The 20726-nt window shown below is 41.9% G+C and overlaps 3 protein-coding genes across 4 annotated transcripts; 1 reads left to right on the forward strand and 2 right to left on the reverse strand.

The window, feature by feature from the left end:
* Window positions 1-5: 5 nt before the first annotated feature.
* Window positions 6-3325, reverse strand: fam166b (family with sequence similarity 166 member B). The gene is made up of 6 exons (XM_018670535.2): window positions 3163-3325; window positions 2442-2656; window positions 1570-1724; window positions 923-1049; window positions 282-494; window positions 6-145 (listed from the first exon to the last, which is right to left on the reverse strand). The coding sequence occupies exons 1-6, from the start codon at window positions 3225-3227 to the stop codon at window positions 51-53; spliced, it is 870 nt and encodes a 289-aa protein (XP_018526051.1). The 5' UTR covers window positions 3228-3325; the 3' UTR covers window positions 6-50.
* Window positions 3326-4813: 1488 nt separating this feature from the next.
* si:dkey-106l3.7 (uncharacterized) lies at window positions 4814-9319 on the forward strand. Of its 2 annotated transcripts, none has more exons than XM_018670508.2 (6): window positions 4814-5712; window positions 7478-7630; window positions 7832-8018; window positions 8176-8258; window positions 8432-8526; window positions 8840-9319. In XM_018670508.2, exons 1-6 carry the CDS (start codon window positions 5080-5082, stop codon window positions 8925-8927), a joined length of 1239 nt encoding a protein of 412 aa, XP_018526024.1. In that variant the 5' UTR covers window positions 4814-5079; the 3' UTR covers window positions 8928-9319. The 2 variants fall into 2 exon arrangements, with proteins under 2 accessions (XP_018526024.1, XP_018526023.1); XM_018670507.2 differs by having other exon boundaries at window positions 4815-5712; window positions 7478-7639.
* A 982-nt stretch (window positions 9320-10301) lies between these two features.
* rnf208 (ring finger protein 208) lies at window positions 10302-20511 on the reverse strand. Its single transcript, XM_018670509.2, is given in 4 exon segments — window positions 10302-10557; window positions 10559-12283; window positions 17899-19102; window positions 20364-20511. Coding segments are annotated over 2 exon segments (777 nt in total). The 5' UTR covers window positions 11216-12283; window positions 17899-19102; window positions 20364-20511; the 3' UTR covers window positions 10302-10437.
* Window positions 20512-20726: the final 215 nt, after the last annotated feature.

Here is a 20726-nt window from a genome sequence, read left to right on the forward strand (position 1 = left end):
TTTGACTCGTCGTGCCAGTGATAACCATTTTATTGGGGTTTATGATGGCTCTATGACTTTTCTCGAAGGATCCGGGTTATGCTGCTCTTTTCCAGTGCATTCTGGGAAAGTTGACCAAAGGTATGTCCATACATGAACTGGTATCCTGTGGGATGGTGTAGAGTTAGACATGCTTGATGTTTTCCCCTGACAGAGTGATCAATTTCAGATAAGTAACTTTTATCAGTTTTTCTGATCACAAGGCCTTATGGTATGAAATGTGTGTTAGCTCCGACACAGACCTGGGATGTGTCCTGTGAATGATGGCACCATACCCCTCTTTGATGGATAGATAGTGGGCATGGGAGGTGTTGTACTATCCCTCCTCCTTGGGAAGTCTTGGGATGTGTGGTCATTCCGCTGCTGCTTTCCAAACTGGATCAGGGCCTGGTTGGTGGTGATGGGGTAACCTTTACCGATTAGGAAACGTGATTTTGGCACATGACCTGTAAATCCTGAAAAAGACCATATAAGTAATGTGAAAGGGATTGCTCTACGTCGTACATCCAGAGAATGTTGCCTAACTCACAGCTCTACAGTGTTTTAGCCACTTTAGCTCATTGTTATGGTTTTACCACCTGAACAACTGAATCAGAGATGCTTTCACTGGATATTTTCTGAGAAAAGTCAAACATGTTGCAACTTAAGACATGGATATTTTTCTCCTTACAATTGTCTGGTGGCCAGAAACATGACTCCAAATGAACGCTAATGGTACTCCATATGGAAGTATAAATAAACACCCTGAACAAGTTTGCCATGCCATTTAAACTGTCCTAATCTGTCAGTGTTGGTCTACAGTGTCTTACAGCTGTACCATGCAGTAATCCTACTGCATATCTCATGCTACAAGTACCAACTGTAAAACTCCCCTGTCTTGTACCTGAGATAAAGTACTTGTGTGGGTCATCATCCTCCATGAGATATGGTGTTCCGGTGGGCATGAAGGATTTCAAGGGCTTGTAGGAGATTACTTTGTTGGAGATAGCTGTCTGGGGGGGTCTTGGTCTCTGGGCCAGGAGATGACAGAGAATCATTAAAACATGCATGACTCAGAGATCATATGATCTCTATAATCTCTGCAAAAATGATCATATGACAAACCTGTTTACAAACCTTAACAGAAATTGTATAAGAGGTTTCATGTAAACCTAAGAGTAACATTAGCAACTTAGTGGAGATAAATGGAAAATTGTACCATATGAAACTGGGTTATGCTGCTAAAATTTCCTTCAAGTCATCTAAAAAAGGTCCAGCAATGTGAATCTCAGAGACGTAATTTGTGAATCTGGGTTTGTTAGTTGTAGTAGAGAGCTGTCCAGTTCTGTCTTTCAGTCTTTGAGTTGGATTACATTACAGTGAACTGACAATGGAGCTTCACCATGGATAATTAAACAAGACTCAACCTACTCTGAGGTGCCATGTCAACATGTACGTATGTGGGCAACAGAGCGAGAGAGAAAGAGAGATGGAGATACAGCCATGGCATGTGTGAGATGTGAAAGACAGAATGAGAGAAAGAGAGGTTACTTCAAACTGTTGATTGGTGTTGTTGACAACAGCTGGCAGGGCTGATAAGTGCCGTTGGGTCTTTGCACGCCCTTCCAGGTGAAACTCAGTGAGCGCTTTGCGACATGTTTCAGAGTAGCTGCAGGAAAAGTAGTTCTGACTTCTTGGAATGAAGCCTAAAACAGCAATAAGCAACATTAAAGGGTTGTTTAATCTGAAATTCTAGTGGTGTCTAGCCATGAAGATAGTTTAATTTTTGTTTGCTCTGGTTTTCATATATAGACTCTGAGATGTATGTCCCCCATCCCAGTACAACAGGTGAACAGGTCTTTCTCTGTACCACTTAAAAAAAAAGGAAAAAAAAGGAATAACAACAAGATATCTTTCCAGAAAGACAGTTCCTGTTACTCTGGATAGCCCACATTACACAATGTGAACAATTTTCAAAGGAACTATTTCTTACAAAGTATTTCCTATGAAGGAAGGTCACAGTAAAGTCTGTCTGTTATCCAGAGTAACTGAGACTTTGTTTTTTAGCTGTTGATGTACTGATGAAACTCAACTATTCACCTCCATTTGAAGTGGTATGGCAGATCTTGATTTTCAACACCGTTCTTCTCACCTGGTTTCTTAATAATTTAGGAGTTGGACAGAGATTATTAGATCTCATGTTGCTGTGGAAACTCACATTTTTAAAGGTATGTTGCCAGATATAATTTTTAATTGACACACACTGGAACTGGCATTGAGTTGTTTCACATCATAACTAAGTAATTAGCAGCTTCTGAAATCAATGTTACCGAACTCTGCTGAGTTACTCCCCAATATGAAATAATTTTCCATGAGGTGTTCGGTTACTTTGCTGACCCCCTGTGTCAGTGCATGAATCCTACCTGTGTATCCTGGTATCATCTTCTTCAAGTTACCGTCATGGACGCCTCTCAGTGTCAGAGCAGCTGTGTCAACTGTGTCAGTGAAGGGGACGTGACCTGTGTGGAGGACCAGGCGACTGGAGTGTTTCACATCAGCACTGGTCAGCAGCTCGGCCGTCAGCTGGCCGTAGGACTTCCCCACGTTGAACTTGAGCTGTGGACAATACCCTGCATACCTGGAAAAAACAAGGATCTGTTGTATCTTGGTTGCAGCTTTTAAATTTGAAACAATGAGAAATGATATAAGCATACATCATTTTAAAAGATTTCACATTGTGTTCTTCAACAGTAGGCTAACTCTTGTAATATATTGTAGAACATTATAGCTGCAGTGAATGTTTAATTTTGTAGACAAGATACAGGAACACCTTACTATATAATGCAGAAAAAAGTTAACAGCAAATAAGGCCTTTAACATGACTATGTACATGTAACACCACTCTGACACAACTTTGAATTAATAATACAATGTCATTATTATAATCTGAGGGCTGTGACACTGAATTACATTATATGTCATATTTATATTGCATCTCCTCCTATGAATTATAACAGTAATAATGAACCCAGATGATATTAAACCCAGTGCAATTAGTAGCTACATCTGAAATATTATATTATATTATAACAATATTTTTACAGTATTTGTAACCAGATCTCCTCTCTGTATATATGTACTTACCCCGGTATATAATGTGGATCAGGTGTCAGTAGAACTTTGCTGAATTTAGGGGCGTATTTCTCCATATTGAACCTGCTGCAGGCTGAAGCAGGTCTCCTTCCCGCGGTGTTTGCCGGTTGCCACAGAGTCAAACACAAACACACCAATGGAGCAGCACACTGTCATTAAACTGACGTGTCCACCCAAACTTTTTTCTATGAGGACAATAGCAAATATTGTCTGTACAGTAATTGTGCTTTACAGTGTGTGGTAGTAGAATTCATTTACGGTGCAGCGACATGTTATTATTGTCCTCACACTCACCTCGGACTCACACTTTTGTTGATTTGCAGTCTCTCAGAACATTTCTTCCTCGAAAGACTCAGTTATCCAAAGATCTTTGCTGTTCTCAGCTTGTTGTGCGACAAACAAACCGACAGAGCAACACTTCACTTCAGCCACCGCTGAGAAAGTTCCTTAACAGCTCAGTAGATCTATATTGAAATGCATCGTGTTTTCAAATTAAAAGTTCTAAATTTATAAACGAAGAAAATGAAGAGGATGATTAATTACACACCAAACAGATAGATAGATAGATAGATAGATAGATAGATAGATAGATAGATGCTAAACAACGACCACTAGCGACGTTCTTATTTATTATATTTTCTGTACATTTTATCTAGTCGTATAAATACAGTTTGAATGCCCTCTCCATACTGCCAGAAATACATGTTTGGCTTGGCAGTAGAAGATTTTGAATATATCAAGTCTAAAAATAACAACAACCGTGTTTTATTTATCTATTTTAACTGTAGATTGTAACTTTATTTGCTGAGTGGTACAGCTCTGATACAATATGCTATATATAATACAACAATATATTCACGTGTTCAATGTATTTATTCATCAGTTAAAAAACAACCCCACACAGCAAGTCATAATGTGCACACTTTATTGTGATCATAGTTACGTTGAGCATAAAACAGGAAACAGGATTAAAACGGTTGTTGATTAGTCCTGTATCACTGGTAGAAGTAGTGAATACTTGTGTTGTACTAGTATGGCTGACAAATGTGTGTATGAGTGTATGAAAAGCGACGGTATTTTTCCAGTCATTACTTATAAGTAAAGAAATATATACCATAAAATAGAGGAATAGATAAATGACTGTTAACATTCATTAGGACGACAACACATTTAAGTGTGTGCAGACTGTGCACTGACTTTTGTTTTTACAGGACTGTGAATGAGCCAGTGTGTTGGATCAGATGACCTGTGCAGTCAGTGCTCACCTGGGGGAATGTAGATCATATCATCAGACAGGAGTGTCCATTCCACACACACACACACACACACACACACACACATTCCTGCAGTCTCAGATAAATCTCAGTTTGCTGAAATGACGAAACTGTGTTTGCTGTTGCAGCTCACAGAAGTCACAGAAGTGAGTTTTGTCTCCATGTCAGCAAGTGGGTAACATTTAAATGTCAGTTCACTTGTTTCATTTATCATCATTCTTTTTGTTTTTACTTCCTTTACAGCACCTCTGTGTCTGAAAAACACCATATAACTGAACTTTGTTATGTGTTATTTCCTTCTGAGTACTGTCTGTATATACACAGAGTGTTCGTGTCATGGCTTGCTCTTGTTCTTGGATTTCTTACAGGTGTGAGGACAAATCAAAGATGTCAAATGGAGCTGCAGATGAGTCACTCTTTTCCCAGCATTTAGTGACAGGAAGGAGCAGGTATGAACACGCAGCTTCGCGCTGCGACATGGACACATGAGAGGGAGAGGCGTGGTGATGGAATAGAGGCGGGTCACAGGAGATGTTTTGAATGCTACCTCACCGACTCACCTCAGCTAATGACTGTGTGGGTTGTTACTGTTGCAGTTCAGTAACTCAGGTGTGAGGGACAGAAACCGTTGGAGATGAATCTCTACAGGAGCTTTGGGAACCTTATGGAGGCTTGGATGAATGACGGAAGCTTGTACTCTGACTCAGAGTCGCTTGGAAATAATGATGAAGGCTCTACTACACCTTCATCTGACATGGGGACAAACCTGCGCTCAGAATCGGTGGACTCTGGAGTGGAGACAGCCAGCTCTGATACTTCTTTTGCTGCTACATCCTGCTTTGCCTCAGCAGATATAGATGCATTTACACCAGAAAGAGAAGATGATGGACTCACTCCAGCCTCGACATCACAGTCTCCTGTCCTGTCCTCTCCTGTGCTTTCCTCTTCCTCCTCTTCGTCCCCGCACCTCTGTTCCAGCAGAGCTCAAGAGGGCTCCCCTGCCTTGCGCCTAAAAGTGGAGCAGGCGCTTCAGAGGACTGACTCTAAACTTCAAAAGGACAACCCAGGGCCCCTCACAGTGGAGGAGGTGCTCAGGCGACGGCCCCGAGCATCTCCTCTGCCCAAACGGCACACATCAGAATTAGTGAGAGGTCAAAGGTCAGGCAGTTTTGGTCCAAGGAGAACAGCCAACCCAGTGCCTCTCAGGCAGATGTCAGACATGTGCAGACGGCCAATATCTCTGAGTTACGACAAGCAGAGATCAGAGGTGAGATACTGTCAAACCAAATTGTAGTAAAATCTCTAAGAATTTAGATTTAGTGATCCAAACATTATATATTGTGTCTTATTCCTGTTACAGAAAAGACAAAAAAAGTTGCTCTTCTATGCTCTTTCGGTTTCTTCCAGTATCACCCTAACATGTTTGGTCTTGCACAGCATTTGCTTGTACAAGTTAATGGGAAACCTGAAAGAAAGTCCCACAAGTGTAACAAGGCCTCTACTTCTACTGTAGTTAAAGGGTTGCAACACCCATTCACCAAGTTGCCTTCCAGTTTTAAGTAGGACAGACATGTCATTACTCATGCAAGATCTCTTTCATGCTTGTAACCTGCCATGAGTCTGTCTGTGGTGCGAGGGATCATAAACCAGTCTGCCCAGGTGACTTTCCGCCCATAGGCACGTGAGGAATGGATGGAGACGTGGGGGAAGTTGAGCAGTCTGTGGGTTTCTTTGACAAATATGACAGATGTGTTGTTAACCAGATGCTGGAAAAAAATGTCTGGGTTTGGAATCTTTTTGACCAGCAAGTGTAAGAACACTGATGACATTCCTCCTCACATATGTCATCGGAGGGTGAAAATCACCTCATGCTGACAGCACACATAGGCGTTGAAACAACTGGATTAATTGTACCATTTTCATGTAATTGAGTCCTCAGTGTTTCTTTAGTCCTTGGGTGTGTGTGCATACTTTTTATTTCCTTGTATGAAGGCCAGGGTTAAAAGGCCCTGAGGAATGCATTACTAAGAAAACAAGCAGAGATAATTATCCATTATATATTTATGAAATTATAGTTAATGACACTTCTATTATTCAGGTCAATATATACAAGCATTAATAGAAAATGAGAAACAACCAGTCAGTCAATGTCTGGATAGTCTGACTGAACAGGTTGAGAGTTTCATTGTTCTTTTCAAAGTTCATGCGAAAGAATAACACAATAAATTCAAAAAGTAACATTATGTAATCATTCTCTACTGTAAGCCAGCCTAAAATTATGCCCAATGCCCATATAATATCTCAGTGTTTTACACTGTTGGTCAATCAAAACAGACAACATGAAGACAGCACCTTGGACTCTTGATGTGATGTTTTCTCACTATTTTCAATATTTTGTAGACAGAACAATAAGTTAAAAAAAATAAATAATAGATTGACTGACAATGAAAATTAATCATTAGTTGCATGCTAGCATGCAAGCCATGTTAGCAGCTCTGTTAGTTTGTTTTAGATACAGCAGCACTTTGAGCTTAATGCTAACATTGCAATGCTAACATGCTCACAATGACACTGTTAGCATGTTGATGTATTGCAGGTTTAAGGTTCACCATCTTAGTCTAGCAAGTTGGCATTCCAACATTTGCTAATTGGCACAGAGCACAAAGTACAACTGAGGCTAATGGGAATGCCATTAGTTTTGCAGGAGTTGGATAGACTGAAAAGCTGACATGGTGATGGAATTGTATGAGAGATTACAGAAACACTGAAGTTATTTTAAATGTGTGACATTTCACTCAAAACCACAAATGCCTCATGTATCATTATAGTCATTAGCAGTCCATCCTCAGAGAACCATGAATGACTTTCATGGTAATCCTTCACACACAACACTAATTGATACATTATTAAAATTCCTACAGGAGATCTATACATACACACTATAGGTTGTACCTTTTATACTGTAGTACATATTGCAGAATTTCTCAAACAATTTCTCAAGTAACACTTCTGTTGCTTAATGATCTGCGTAGGGACTTGGTGAGGAGGAGCAGAAAGAACTGAGTCCTGGGCTGAGCTACCTGCAGGAGGTGTGTCAAATGTTGGAAGATATTGCCAAACAAAAGATGCACAACCGAGCGTTACAGGCGGAGATGGATGCCCTGCGGGAACATCCAGACACGCAGGTGAAACAGGTGAAGATAATCATGTATCGCATCTTTGTAAGGCAATTAAGAGGCTGTCACAGTTTTCACACTGCGCTGGGTTTATAAACATGACATGCACTTGTCAAGCTGGCGATGACAAGATGCCTTCTTGCCGCCTGAGGGTTCTTATGAATTAAACTGTGACGACGTTGTCCTTCTCATCACTTGACTCTCTTTCAGGCTGCCGACACTTGTCAGAGTGACTCTAAAGCTGCTGAGGAGAATCTCTCTTCTTGTCTTGAGAGGCTTGAAAATACAGACAATTCAGAATACAATATCAGTGAACCCAAGCAGCAGAAAAATAAACCTTATGGACATTTTCGGCAGAGGTCGGCTTCAGACACAACTATTGCAGCACTGCATTTGAGTGAGTCATCTGCCACCTGTTCCTTTGTAGTTTCACATTACCTTTTTTTGTGATATGCTTTGTAAAATGAAGATGTTCTTGGAAATGAACCACCAGTCTTAAAAGAAGAGAAGAATACTTCTATGTGTTCATATTATTGTGTGTGTGTTTGGTACAGGAAAGATGAGTTCAGACTGCAGAGGGCAGCATCTGAGTACAGATGACCTGCTGGAGAAGATAGAGGAAGAGCATGAAAAAGAGGTATAATGCTTTCTGCAAACATAATTTGTATCTAGGGCATAAACACGATCAAACTACTAAAGAATATAGACACTAAGTACTGAGTCTTATAGGAAATATGTCATTTTTATTTTACCTATTCTCATAGTCTTCTGTCAAATTTGGTTCCCAAATGTTTCAATGTGTCTTTTCAGAAGCCTAAGAAGGAGGAGAGCAGTAAATCTTACAAGACCTGGAAGTTAAAAATTTCATCTTTGAGAGGACTTGAGTCTCTGAGAGATACAAAGGGGTAAGATATATTGCATTTATAAAGGTGAAATCTCTAAGGGAGTAGCATTATTAATCTCATATGATATATGATGCTCTGAGGAAATGTGTGCCACTCCAACATGGCAGCCAGCCACACTGATGCAGTGGTCCACAGCTAAAGCACAGTAGATGCAGAGGCGTTGGTGGGAGCTCATTTTCGGTCTGTGCATCTGCTCCTCTCGAACATTTTGTCCTTTCCTTTTTTTTTCTGTGAAACTTAGCTTACACACTGCCCCCCAGCTCTCCACAAAGTCTTGTTTCAGCTATGACTGATGAATTTTTTATCTGTACAGCCAACAGACGCAGTCATCTGAGAAAAACTCGACCCGACGACGGCTGAGCCAGCTGTTCAGGAAGAGAAGGAAGACTCTGCCTATATAAATGAACCACAGTGTCTGTCATGATGTTTGGCGATTTTGGTTTCAGTTCTGTAGGGGAAGAAACTTTTCCTAAATGGTCAGAGAGACTATCACTGCTTTCAAATTGACCTATTCAGCCCATGTTATGTAGCAATCTACCATGTATATTTATTGCCTAATGTACACTTGCCTTCATTATTTATACTGATAAATGGTGTCATTTTCATTTACACTGTTATGTGGAACAAAGTACATGTATGGTTTGTTTCTCTGTCATGTAATTCATAATCCAAAGCAGTACAAAGCTTCATAAGAAAACCTTTTATTTTCTCCCCTGTCAAAGCTAGAATGTGTACACGCTAGTATGCACTCTGCACTACAGTATAAATATCAAATAAAATAATGTAGATATAACTCTCTCTCTGGATTTTTTTTTAGTCTTGGCATACTTCTGTAACAATGTGTTTACATATGAAGGAAAGATATGACTGCACATCACAAACATTTGAATATCCTGCATGTGTTGGCTCTCCTGCTAAATGTGAAGATTATATTTTATCCCTGACGAGTGATTTGTCTGAACTGTTGCAACTAATGAACGTACTGATAAACTGTAATTTATCATTTAAATAATTAAAGGGGCCATTTGTACGTTTTTTCTTGAACTGAATGTGATTTCTTGCTAGAAGTAAGTGGTGGTGAGCCTCAGTCATTGTTGTGTTTGTAATATGGGTTAGATACGCCCTCTGAGCAGCACTACTTCTTTAGGGCAGTCTGGATGCTACAATGAGTCATTATCAGAAAGTGGTGAGATGGGCTTGCCAGGCAGGGGCTAGCTAGTTAGCATGCTAACTTAATAAGAAGAAATGATAGAGGTAGAAGGAAAACATTGCTGTTTTCCATCACAGAAGACAGCTCATGGTGAGTAAAGGAATAAAGTTTCTAGTTTCTTCTAGACTGGTAAGTTAACAACTGTTAATGCTAACATTGGCTACGCAGCAATAGCAAAGCTTACAAATAGCACCTTTAACTATCCCTATAAAATCTAAATAAACATTTAAGGTTAAAAAAAAAAACTGTTTCATACTAATAATAAATAAACAAATAAAGCAGTATTCTGCAACCATAATCAATCTGTAGCTGACAGATAACAGTGCAGGCCACACATTTTTAGCATTATTTAATCTTTATTCACCTAGGTTGGGGGGATAGACCTCCCCTGGCATTCCCATGTAAAGAGATGTCAATGACAAACACGTCCAACCAAACGAGAGAGGGTGAATAGGATTCCAGTTCATACATAAAATACATTTATTTACTATTTATCGAACCACCAGCATCCATTAGTCCCACACAGCACTCATCTGTGCTATTAAATATATAGAGATAACATCTGTGGAGGGATTTATTTACTGTATGAGTGTGTGTGTGTTGGGGTGAGGGGGGCTGGCAGAAAGGAGAGAGCTTATAGACGAAAAGAGTGGTGGTGGTGGGGGACAACTTCGAGTCATGCCTGCAGTGTCCCCCCTTGTCTACATGATGCCACAGGAGGACAAGGGGTTGGCGATCTGGCAGGTGCAGGCTGACTGGCAGTATTGGCGCACAGTCTGGTAGCAGCTGCGGTCGGCGTCCCCACCCCACTGAACAGGGCCCATTGGGGTCAGAGGGCAAGCGGCTCAGGATGCTGGTGTTGATGGCCAGAGCAGCCAGGCCATAGTCAGTGAATAGCACTGTCTCGCGCCGACATGTGGGGCAGGAGATGAACTTGTACTTGGGACAGGACTCGTAGAGGATCTGCAGGCACTCCTCACACACCGAATGCAGGCAGGAGAGGATGCGTGGGCGCTTGCCGGCAAAGTTGTAGGTGTGACCGCAGGTGGGGCAGTCCAGGGGCTCGCAGGGCATGACGGGTCCCGAGGAGGAGGAGGACGAAGTGGAGGAGGAGGTGGAGGAGGAGCGCAGCACGTACTGGTTTACTATGACGTCTTCCATCTTGTAGTGGAACTGGTGGTAGCAGATTTCGTTGGCACTGGTTTTGCGCTGCGCCAGGAAGCTCTGCTCCCTGCGCGTCACGGGGGCCGGGGGGGACAACATCGGCCGGGGAGACCCTGTGATGTCCAGGGTCAGGTCGCTGCAGGCCTGGTTGACGATTATTTCACCTTCTCCTCCACCGTCCCACGCCACTCTGGGGGGTGGGGCATAGCGTGGCTGGGTGACGGGCACGGGGCACTCTCTGGGGAACTTCTCTGACTGGATGATCTTGACGGTGTCCATGGGGATGGTGACGGGCTGACGCCTGAGGCAGGACATTCGCACGTTTTGGGAGGTGGAAGAGAGAGGGGCTGTGGCTCTTATCAGCGCTGGATGCCCCTGCCTGGTTCTGTGCAAGGGGAAAAAGATTGGGCTCCTTCTCCAAAGTCAGCCATTCGAGGGGACATGGGGACGGATGGTTGCCTCCATGTTTCCCTCAGAGATCTCCCCTGGTGTGCGCTACTGTCAGCCTGAGTCTTTGTAAGGGGAAGACAGATAGAGGAGCTCAGCCAGAGCACCGCAATCTGAAGCTCTTATTCTGTCACAGCTGATATGTACAGATGATTTAACAGTCCAGCTTACAGTATTTGACCAGTGTTGACTACTTAAAGGTAGTTTTTCTGTTGTTTTAAATCACTTATGCTGATATTCCTGTGCTGTCTCTGATGGCGGTTTACAGAAATGTATATTCACTCACAAGGACAGTTAGTACTTTAGCACAGAGATATGTTCTCATTCAGTGAACATCAATAAATAATCTCATATGCACACAGATGCTCACATATATACATACAGTACAGGTTAGTGGATTTCTGCATTCACAGAGTGGTGCTAGGGGGTAGGGGAGTTAAGTACAGGCAGTTCAGAAAGGTCCAAGAGGTATTGTCTTAAACTATGTCCTGTGGCCTGCCAAGGGAAACTCTTGCTTTCTCATACTAGCCTTTACGCGTGTCTCGCTTAAACGCCCGCTTAACTTCCTGTTTTTGGCTGCAGTTGTGTCGACTCAAATGCGTGAGAAAGAAAGAAAGAAAAATGTCTTTCTCTCTTGTCTCGGTCCAGTTTTGTCAGGTGACCCTGTGTGACCTCTCAGTGGCTTGTTGATAAGAAGGAGGGAGGAAGAGGTCTTTTTTTTTGGGAGGTATCCTATAATGCTCCAGAAAGCTGTTGGAATGACTCCTTCAAGCTCCAAGGCTCCTGAATTCCTCAAAGGTGGGAGTGAAGTTTTTTTTTTTTAAACAGTCCTCCCAAATGAGCAGCAGAAGTGATAACAGTCTGAAGGATGCCTCTGTGCTTTTCTCCCTTTTTCAGTGAGTCAGGCTCGTAACTTGATTCCTTTGGTCAATCTACCTGTGGAGACAGAAGAAAAGGATTTAAACATAAAAACACGAATTTCTGTTCTGATAAACACATTGTTTTGTGTTTTAGTGAAGTTTAGCAACATCTAACATGGAATGAATGATACACAAATGTGGAGGGCTGGGTCAGCTACTGGAGCTGGATTTTTATTTTTAGAAAGGTATGCACAGTAGGTGTATGCCGTTTTCATTGTGCTTTACAAGAGAGACTGGCTGTGTGAGACATTAGTTTTATATAACAAGAAATATTTGAAGTTAACATACCCCTTTGAAATGTTACATTTCTGTGTATGATTTTAGATTTTTTTTTATTCACCCAACTATATCTGTATGAGGATCAGTTTCTTTTTGTTTGTCTGATGATAGAGGACGCCATGATGGCTAATTCAGATGAAAAATATTTTGTCCCATTTCCTTTTGCATCTTGGCTTTGGCCCAGGTGTATTTCTTTGCAGGTGTATTCTTGAGATAGTAATCACGTTGCTTCTTGCTCTTGGGCATAGCACAAAGAGTACATCTTTATTTTGGCTATTAAAATCGCTGTCAATTTTCTGTCCCTTGTTCAGTGAAGTAACTATGTCAGTAGTTGTTCTTATAAGGTACATCTGTATTATCTAAGGCAATCCAATATAGCTTTGCCATTAAGTTTGCTTACTACTGATGCCTACAACTTTCAGTTGAAGGCACAGTCCAGTTATATGTTTTTCCACTGAGGTCATAGTTTGAGAGACGCCTCTCAGTATAATCCAATCCACAACACCACCTATGACTTAACTAATAAACCTATAATTGAAATAGGACATTTCCAACAATGTCACCAAAAACTTAACTTCATGAACATTGCAAAGATGCTGTGGATTAGATGGTATACCTAACAAAATGGCCACTAAGTGAATATACAATATTTTTATGATCTTTCTTTATAAAGAATGAGTTTATATCATTCTGTAGATACTAGCATCCTCTCAGTTAAAATCAAACAGATTTGTCTCGTTCAGTGTGGTGAAAATTATTAGTGCTGTTTTATGTGCTGTTCTACGCACAAGCACAGGTTGTGAATAAAAATAGCCAAGATTTAAGTAAAAAACTGTGTTAAGGGGTAAGTCTAACTGACAAACAATTAGGAACTGAAGCCTGTAACACTGTCTTTTCAGAACAGGTGATTGTGACACATGTTGCAGTCCTGCTCTTGTCATGGTTCCTGCTTCCTGTCAACACTCAGTCATCTTGTGAGTTGCGTCAGTTAGACTCTAACATGAGTGGGAACGGGTTACAATCTGCACTGAGCGTTTGTGTCATACTGTGTGTGGGTTTTTGAAAAAGAGCAAGTGTACGGATTCATTTTTTTTTAGCATGACCAAAACAATAGCTGCCAAACAACAGAGGAGGGAGGATGACACATCTCTCATTCTCTGTGCGGCTGTTGACAGTGATGATTCATTAGAGGGAAAAAAAAATACTGAGCAGAGGAGGTGACCTACATGGCGGGGAAGAGAGAGAGAGAGAGAAGAGAAAGAGAGGAGAGGGAGCACAGCGCTGGTCCTGGTTTCTATTTATGGTTTGTTTATCTATGCACCTCTCAGTGGTTTCCTGCCCCCAACCCTCTGCTGAAGATTCACACCGAATGAGAGAGATGTACCTAACAGACGGAAGTGGTTTAGGCCATTACATTCACGTGATGCAGTGAGCCATACTGGGTGCGCAGGCAGACATTTGTTTCTCCCCCTTTATTCTTTCTCCTTGAATCTGTTGACATATTTGCACACTTTGCACTTAAACACACAGAGCTGTTAGCTAGAATCACTCACAATTTCACCAAATGTGTCTCTCCAGCACTGCAGTGCTGCAACATTTGGCCCAAAATAGCCTCTGTGTCTTTCTCACCCTCCTTCACACACAGTATGAATTCATACATATTTGTTTAGGCATGGAGTTAACAACAAAAATAAAATATCTTGTCACTTTCATAACAAAAATACCTTGATAGCGATATATTTTGGGTGCTATTCTTAGTGGTTTCGGAGGATATTTATGCAAGACATTTTTGAGAAACCACTATCATGATTGATATATGATCACTTCAAACGTTAAAATATTTCAGGGGGAAAATGCTTACATTACAACACAGCATTTCAGTGTTCTGGCTTCTTCTTCTTCTTCTTCTTCTTTTTTTTTTTTTAACTATTTCACATCAGTGAAGAGTATGTGAATTTTGAATTGAATTCAAACTATACCAAATGACAGCCTAGAGCTAGCCTGATATATTTGTTGGGATGATACTGATATTATCTTATTGCAGATATACTGGTATCAGTGTGCGGGCCAATTAATAACAAAAAATCGTTCATGCCAAAGATATGTTTGAGGTAATTTTGAAAGAGCAGAGTACAAACAGAGGATCTAAGGGGTTATTTGTACATTTTCTCTGCTGCCAAATGTGGTGTCTTGCCATTGATGGTTGTTTGCCAGGAGCTTCAGTCATCATTGCGTTGACAATATAAGAGGTTAGATACGCCCTCTGAGTAGTGCTACTTCTTCAGTGCAGTCTGGATGCTACAGTGAGCTACTATCGGAAAGTGACGGGACGGGCCAATCTGACCAGGGCTAGCTGGTTAGCATGCTAAATTCAGTAGACGACAAAAAGTGATATAACTGGAAGGAACACTGTCATTGCTTTCTACTGCTTTAGACAGCTCTTGATGAGTAAAGGAACAAAGTTAGATGCTGAACCCACAATGTATCTTCTGAATTGGTGAGTAAACAGCTGTTAATGCTAATGTTGGCTATGCAGCGATACCAAAAAAATAAAAGTGTCAGGTGGGCTAATCTCTCCTCCCAGATATTATATGTCCAGATGCATTTTGTGGTTATAAACAGCCTGTGAAAGTACTTCTGTCTGATGGTGGCAAAGGTCGAGTTGATAAAGCAACCAGACGGCATGAGGAGCCTTTGAGCCTGGGGGAGATGAAGCAGCTAAAATTACCCTTTAATTTGGTGACAGTGCTATGAAAAGGGCTGATAACTGATGCAGGCTGCCTGCTGATGGGCCTGCTTTGGCGCAGCCTCCTCCTAGTCGACAGAGCCCTCTCCAGTTATGTAAGGAGCTAATCTCCGACCCTGCCACCATATTAACACAGTGTAAACTGCTGCAGCTCTCCCACAGTCTTGACATTGAATGTGTGTGTGTGTACATATCTCTGGATCCTCTCCCTGCAGAGGAATTATCACACTAATGAAATCATGGCAGGCATTTGACCTCGTCATCGCAAGCAAGAGGAGAAAGAGGAGAGCTGACCACAGAGATGTCAGAGGAGTCTGTCTCAGCAGCAAATTCCTCATACCATTAAACACACACATACACACACACACATCCTAGAACATTCTCACCCTCATCTCCCCATCACGTAGACGGCAACACCCTTTACATTCCACTGGACACACAAACAAACAGATAACAAGCAGATAGGAGCCACTAAAAGGAATATTTTTAAATGTGAACCCTATCAGTCTAGGTCTAAACTGACACTAACACACACCTGACCTGAAAAGAGAGAGAAAAACACACAAAGCACCACATGCCTAGAACATTCCTATCTTCTCACACTCCCACCGTGTTCCTTCATCTCTTTCACAAACACACACACACACACCAGGTCCTTATGATTGTGCTGGATAGATTCCACCTGTGCAGATCGGAGAGCAGGAGAAGGGCACAATGTTCTGAATGAGTCATACAGACCCTGCACATCACTGTCTCCCGGCCTGCCTGCCCGTCTCTCTCTCTTTTCTCTCAATGAAAATCTGTCTGTCGCTCAATATCTATCTATCTATCTATCTATCTATCTATCTATCTATCTATCTGTGCGAGCAGTCTTTTGGCCTGGACAGAGCAGAGGGTCCTGGTTTTTGTGCCCCTACACCACATACCAACAGTATGTCAGGTATGCCAGCTATGTTGAGATGTGTATCCACATTCATGCCTCGACTGGTAAAAAGCATCTCCACACATCTACTCGGACCTGTGTGGGATATTATGTTGTGTTTTGATTATGTAACATGTTATGACCTTAGCATGGTCTGAGGACAAATCCCCAGATTTATTGTATGTTCACTGGCTGCAGTTCCTCTCTGGGAATCATAACGCTCACAGGGATTCAGTGAAATATTTAAATCATTTTACTGCAGGATTACTGCAGGTTGTATAAATGCAGATGACCGATATATCCCAATATCTTGTTTGTTATTATGTTTGGTGTTTCAAATTTGTATGTTACAGACATAAAAGATTCATTTTTAAATGTCATGCTTTTCTGAATGGAGTTTAGCATACCATCATATACCATAATGGTATATGGTATATATGGTATATATGCATACCATCTGAATATAAAGGAATGCATTTCATGCACATATACAATGCAGAATTCAGATCCAGATATGATGTTTAGCTATAAGGGATGATGTAGTTAATCCATCATGCTGCTATTACATGCAACATGTGCTACTGTGTAACTGCAGTCCAATGTTTGTATTTTTTGCATGGGCAGCAAGTGTTTTTAATAGTTCTGCCTGCGTTCATTCATGGCAGACATCGGCCATTTTGCCTCGCAATTCATTACAGCCCAAGTGCTCTTTGTTCTCGTCTATGTAGCTCCCACAGCAACATGGCAGAGCTGCACACAGGCAGAAAAATAAAAGCAATAACCAGCATTGCACCGCCTGACACAGACCTCATAGAAGATTTATGAGAGAAAGGTTCAGCAAATAGCCTGGCTCTTCAATAACAACAGCGGCGTGATTGATTAAGGTGATTGATTTTTTCTCTTAAGGAGGGCTGTCTCAGCAGGGGGGGGTTTAAGGTGGACGGCACTGTTGATGTCGCGTGAGCTCAAGGGGGGACTCGTCAGGGAGGCAGAGGTGAGGTGGCCAAAATGACTTGGACAGTGTGACATGGAGCGGAGCTTTGGCTCGCTGCTTCACAAGTGGGAGGGGTGCGTTCAGGAGCAGCAGTTATGCAATCGCAGCATGGTGTACCCAGCACTCTCACTGCAGCGCCAATGCATGGCCAATATAGAGATGCCTTAGTGCTGCTGACAACTACAGAACAGGCCGTTCTTGCCCTGTCCCTATAACCCCCACCCTCCCTCTTCCTGCCCCCACTGTCTTGTCTATGCAGAAGTCTGGAGACATGACACCCACAAGATACCATCTATGCCCAAACTCAAACATCATCATGGTCTATTCATACATTCTAACTGTGTTTTTGTGGCCTGTGCTGGTTAATAGGTGTGCAGGTGTGCAGACGTATATGTTTCCATTCATGCACCCATGTGTGTGTGTGTCTGCAAAATGGACGGCCATGATGCAACAACCATGTAAATCCAAGCTCAACTTAACAAAGCAAAAGGCAAAGACCACCCCTGACTATTATTCTTGTACAAAGAGAGCTAAAAAGAAGAGGACACTGGTATGAAACCCACAAAGACAAGCTCAATCTCACACATCTGGAACATACAGATCACACAGATACAGAGTATAAAGATAACACACAGAAAAATGTCAGTATCTTCATTATGAAACAGATGCATAGCCTTCTCTCACCCTCACCTGTCTGCTTACGCACTTGTCTTGTTCCAATCCTTTTTCGCCTCCTTACTCCTGTTCCCCTTTCTGCTGTCAACACTGTTGATGCTCCTCTGTGAAGACAAACCAGTCTCTTTGTTTTGTTCAGGGGGACATCTCACCGGAGAGAAGATGCTCTCTCTCGTCCATTCGCCTCTAACAGGATGAACGACAAGAAGCAGCGAAGGGGGGGAAAGATGGAGGGGATGTAAGATGGAGGAAGCTGTTGCAAGGTGGATGCGTCATGTCTCAGGCTGCTTTCATCGAGCTCTGCATCCCTCGTTCCTCTTCTCCTCTCCTCCTCTGGTACCTTTTGTCCTTCACTCTCCCACCCTTGCTTTTTCCCTGGCGAGCTGAGGCTGAGCGTCTCCCTCTGGTATCTCTTTCTCCATCCCTCTATTTCTCTCTCTCCCTAAGCCTCTCAAATTATTCAGCTTATTTTGTGCAGTGACCTGAGTATCTGTGCTGTGTTTTTCTGCATGCGCGTCCCCTTCCTTTCCCTTCTAACCCTTCCTTCCTTTCTTTCTTTCTTTCTTTCTTTCTGTCCGTCTCTTTCCTCTGGTCTTCAGGTGAACCTCTCTTCTCCTTCTTTCCCTCTCCTCTGCTGTTACCTCTCCTCTAAGCTGCCGTTCATTACTCCTCTTTCTCCTCCTCTGTCTGCTTCAGCCTGTGCACCTCGCAGTCACACATGCGCAGTATTTTCACACATACATGCACACACCCACGCACGCACTCTCCCTCTCTGTCTCTGTGCTTCTGGCTCCCTCCTTATGCATGTGGTTTATTTTGCCTGCCCTCTCCCCTCCTCCCTCCCTCTCTCTCTCTCTCTCACTCACTCACACACACTCCCTCTGTTTCTCTCTCATCCACTCTCTCTCGCCGCAGCACACACTGCAGTGCCTCTGCAGGCAGTATCACGTTTTCTAGTTGCCAGAGAAAATATTTCAGCCAATGAGGAGCATTAACAATGCCCCCCCCGTCTAAACACACATATGCATACACACATAAATACACATTTGTGCACACACATGCACACAGCCTTCTGTGATATGAAAGCTTTGCACAGAGAGCAATGAATCACACTTGTATACACTGCATGCAATATTAATACACAAACACACACATGCACTTCAGTACATCAGCCTGACACACACAGGAAATACAGGAAGCTGGAGCAAACAGATCTAATCTACACAGTGCAGCACATCAGAGAAAGGAAAACAAAGCATAAATTCACTCACAAATTAATTTTCTATCAGGATGCTGACTGGCAGCTGGAGCAAAAACAGATCCATCATATTCAGCACTGATTATGTATCTCTATCATGTCTGTTGAGTGCAGAAATGGATGCCTTTGAGCAGAGCTTCAGAGGAAAAATGTTAACAATATTTGAGGGAGGTGTCATTTTTATTCATTCCTCCTTGACTTGACACCGCTGAGTTTCTATAAATTCACTCAGTGACTTGAAGGCAGCATCCTAAGCTCCCAGTAGATCTGCACACGCAGTGATGTTGCATAACGAGGCTTTTAATAAGTTTTGTATCTGCTGAAGCCCTCATGCTGACCAATAAATAATCCTGAGATCAAAGCGGGGAAAAAACACGATGTGATTTTTCAGTCAGTGTAAGAGGGTTACGCTTACATAATGTGAGCATCAAATGCATAACACAATGAGAACCAATGGAGCAATACGTCGCAGGTTATAACAGAAAAGCTGAACATCAAATAGCTGTAGGTTAAATAAGTTTTAGCAGCAAGTACTGAGTCAGTTCAATGAACTTACTCTTCTCTAGATCTTAAGACTTCTCAGAAGTCAGAAGTTTGTGACAGAACCACAGTATGTGCTCAAAACATCACTGATGCAATGTAAGTTCCTCAAACTGTGGCTTTTTGTTGATCTGTTTTCTGTTGTGGTATCTTTACCCAGCATCCTTTTTTCAGGTAAATGGATGTGCATGTCATGTTCCGAAGAATACCACAAAAATCATATTTCTCTAGAACATTTAATATTCATGAGTGTTGGGAAAGGACTGATTACTTAGTAACGTGTTACAATAACGTAAATTACAAGATTACAGCAACACTGTTTAGCATATAAGCAGTACATTCAATTTTATTTTTACCATAACTCCTCCTGTATGACCAGATATTTAATGACAATATAGTAAAACAGGTGTGATCATGTTAAATATGTCTTCACGGGAGAAGTCATACTTTCCTTACATATACCTAATATGCACACAACTACATTTGAACATGTTTTAAAACCACTGATTTAAAATCATTTAGGATAATAACTGTTTTATACTTTGTATAAATGCTAACTGGGGGAGCTAACGTGTTACTGGGAATACGAGTTGTTATCCGCTAAATTACAGTTGCGCTATTATTCGCTGTGCTCGCGCATTACATGGACATTTTGAGGTTATGTTCAGTTTTGCAAACTTACCCGGAGTTTGACGGAGGGTTGTATCATATCAGTTTGGTCTCTACGGGCTTAGCCTGGTCCAGGATACATTGTCCTAAAAATGTGGGGAATAGAGGAAACGACCTCTACTTAAATTCAAAGCTATTTTAATGACGCGCCATGAATCACCTGCGTTAGTTCATGGTCAGAGGATGTGTAAACCCCGTAGCTTCATGATAAGTTCAGGACTTCTGGAAAGCCAGAGCCGGTGCGATGCTAGCTGTCAATGGCCAGTGTAAACCTCTAATTGTAATGTTTGTCTTGTTAAACCAGAGTTTCTTTCTGTCTCCACAGGTTTATCAGGTTTGATTGAAGGTGTCCTGGTTTGGCAAACAGCCCCACAAC

Source organism: Lates calcarifer, linkage group LG9 (assembly GCF_001640805.2).
Source record: "Lates calcarifer isolate ASB-BC8 linkage group LG9, TLL_Latcal_v3, whole genome shotgun sequence".
Lineage (NCBI taxonomy): Eukaryota > Metazoa > Chordata > Actinopteri > Centropomidae > Lates > Lates calcarifer.